Source organism: Plutella xylostella, chromosome 21, assembly GCF_932276165.1.
Source record: "Plutella xylostella chromosome 21, ilPluXylo3.1, whole genome shotgun sequence".
In the NCBI taxonomy this organism is placed as follows: Eukaryota; Metazoa; Arthropoda; class Insecta; order Lepidoptera; family Plutellidae; genus Plutella; species Plutella xylostella.
Window position 1 is genome coordinate 7117648 of NC_064001.1, and position 2764 is coordinate 7120411.

Sequence of the window (2764 nt, forward strand, 5' to 3'; positions counted from 1 at the left end):
CAGAAAGCAGTGTAACTATACCGAAACACCTTTAAACCACCCCAGCCTGAAATTAAATTGGCCATGTGATTTACATTTTAATACGCTGAGGGAGTCACCTGTCGTTAAAACCGAATTTATAGTATTGACGGAACGACGTTAGATGGCGTTCGTCTGTAAAACTAGAAGGTCTTTGAACGGTTCTGTATACAGTCATGCATACAGTACAGCAATTACGTTAAAATGCTACTTATTCGGTTGAATATTCACTTCGCTACACGATAATTATAAGGGTGGAATTAAAAAAAGTTTTTCATGAAACATTTGATTTAATTTGCATTTGGTAGGTTTGTGGTAATTTATAAAAACTCATTTTAGTATGAGGCACTATAGTCACAAGAGATTCACACATAGACTTTTTTATTAATATATTAGAATCCACAATTCTTTATGGATTATATTTAGCTTTTTCGTCTTTGGTATCGCTTTTTGATAGGTCATTAGTATTTTTACCAAGTTTATTATCTCTTCTGGTCTTAATTTTCTTTTTACCAAACTCTATAAAGTACCAGCAAATAAGACATGCTCCAATGACACACATCAAAATAGCCGCACGGGTCCAAAGTGTTTTCCACAGAGATTTTTCAAATTTATCAATTGAATCATTTTTATCAACTATAATATATTTAACTGTCTCACTTTCACCCTCAGTAATATAATTTTTATTCAGAATTTCGTCCAATAATGTTGGCACCGAATTTTCCATGCTTTCATCGGATTGTTCTGCATCGTTTTTAATATATTCATCATTTTCAGAAACTACTTCGTTACTTTCATCGTTCTGTTGCGAACTGGCCTTTTCAGATGAGTCATCTGAATTTTCAGATGCATTATTTGAGTTTTCTTTTTTTATTGGTGCTGTTTTATCTGTTTTCAATTCTTTTTTGTAATTATTGAGGTTATTTTTATCTGTACTCTCTAATTGCACATAACTTTCGTCATATTCTTGAACTGTTTCAGTGGTTGTTTCATCATGACATGTTTTAGCAGTTTTATTTGGTGGAATATAACGGTATGATGTAATATAAAGTTTTGACTCTTTTGCTGCTGCTCCAATAAAAACAAGCTGAAATGATAATTGAATAGTTATTCACTGAAAATATCGGTAAATAATATTCAATTGCAACCAATCCCTTACACACATAATAAAAAAAATAGAAGAAGTCGCTTTTATTAAGTTTGTGACGTTGGACATGATAACATTTTTTTATTATTATTCTTTACCGCTGAACAAACAACCGCTGCCGTACTTTTTACAAAATGATATAACTGTGTGTGTAGCGGTGTAGATTTATTTTACTTACATTTCTACATACCGAATGAAATGGTAGTTATGTAAATACTCACATAAATATCTGTTTCTCCTTCAACGTTCCATTCTAAAATGATATTTTGAAATCCAACCTTAGAACCCAAGCCATGCTTCAGAGATGCGAATGCTATTCCCACGTTCATGTTTTCAGCTTCAGCTGGCATACGCTTTGCTACTACGCCTACAAAATCTTTAGCACCAATGATATCCACATACAAAGTTATTTCCAGAATTCCTCTTGTATCAATGTGAAAAGGATCCGTTGTCATACAACTCATTTTCGACGAAGGAAATATAATTGGTTTATCATTAACTTGTATTAAATCATCTGAAATATTTTTTCTGACAACATTCCACGGAGCTATGGTTTCGCAAATTGTAGAATTATATTCAAATTCTGGAATATATTCAAAATCAAACGTAACACATTCCTGACAATGCACTGTATATGACGAATATATTATAGCTAATGCTACAAATAAGTTATAGTAAATATACATGCTTTTGATTGAAACACCAACGACAAAGTGAGGTAAAATACATAAAAATACTGAAGTTCATTGTCAATGTCAAATTGCTCACATAATGAGAGGGGAACAGGTAGATTATACAGTTAGATAATATTTTTATGGACATAATCGGCAAAATAATGAGGGAGAGGTGATTTTATGAGCAATTTAATATTTGTAAAAAAAATATCTATTCACAATAGGCACCTACCCACCTACAGATATTAAAAAGTGGAATCTGCTATTCGGGTCTAACTGATTTGTTTGTCTTCATAGTGACTACACACACGCAGTCACGTAACAACGGTTGTCCAGAATTAGGTACTTTCTGGATCACACCACACCATATCAGACTATACTCTTTTTAACACCCTGTATAGGTACAGTAAGGGGCAGATAAACCTGACCCCCCTCAGAAGCATTGTTACTATGAGAGGGGGTCAGGTTTCTCTGAACCTGACCGTACATATTGCTATAGCAAATAAAACGTAATTTACTTAACGTATGGAAAATTATCCAATGCTGGTTTTGCATCATAAATTTAATTCTAAATAAATGCCTGAGAAAATAGTTTAGCAAAGTAGCCATAATGATACCAATGGTGACCTTTTTTATGAAAAGGGGTCTTAGGTGGTCTTTCACCGAAATATTAAACGTACCTATTTATATAACTGTAGTCCGATGGACGGGGCGCTGAAACTCAAAGAACTAAATGTCAAGTAGTTTAGTTTCCGCTTTTGCCGTACAATATTAGTGATGGCGCAGAAACTCAGTGTCGTATTATGTCATTAATGGGTAAAAACTTACATGGACCACATATTGAGTAACTGTTTCGTCTATTATTATAAGCACTTTTCATTACTACACAAATTAGATATAGATTTTAGGAATAAATTAGTTTTTT

The 2764-nt window shown here is 33.0% G+C and overlaps 1 protein-coding gene across 1 annotated transcript; it reads right to left on the reverse strand.

Moving 5' to 3' along the window:
- Positions 1–288: 288 nt before the first annotated feature.
- On the reverse strand, positions 289–1904 carry LOC105398413. The gene is made up of 2 exons (XM_011570506.3): positions 1387–1904; positions 289–1105 (listed from the first exon to the last, which is right to left on the reverse strand). The coding sequence occupies exons 1-2, from the start codon at positions 1849–1851 to the stop codon at positions 428–430; spliced, it is 1143 nt and encodes a 380-aa protein (XP_011568808.3). The 5' UTR covers positions 1852–1904; the 3' UTR covers positions 289–427.
- Positions 1905–2764: the final 860 nt, after the last annotated feature.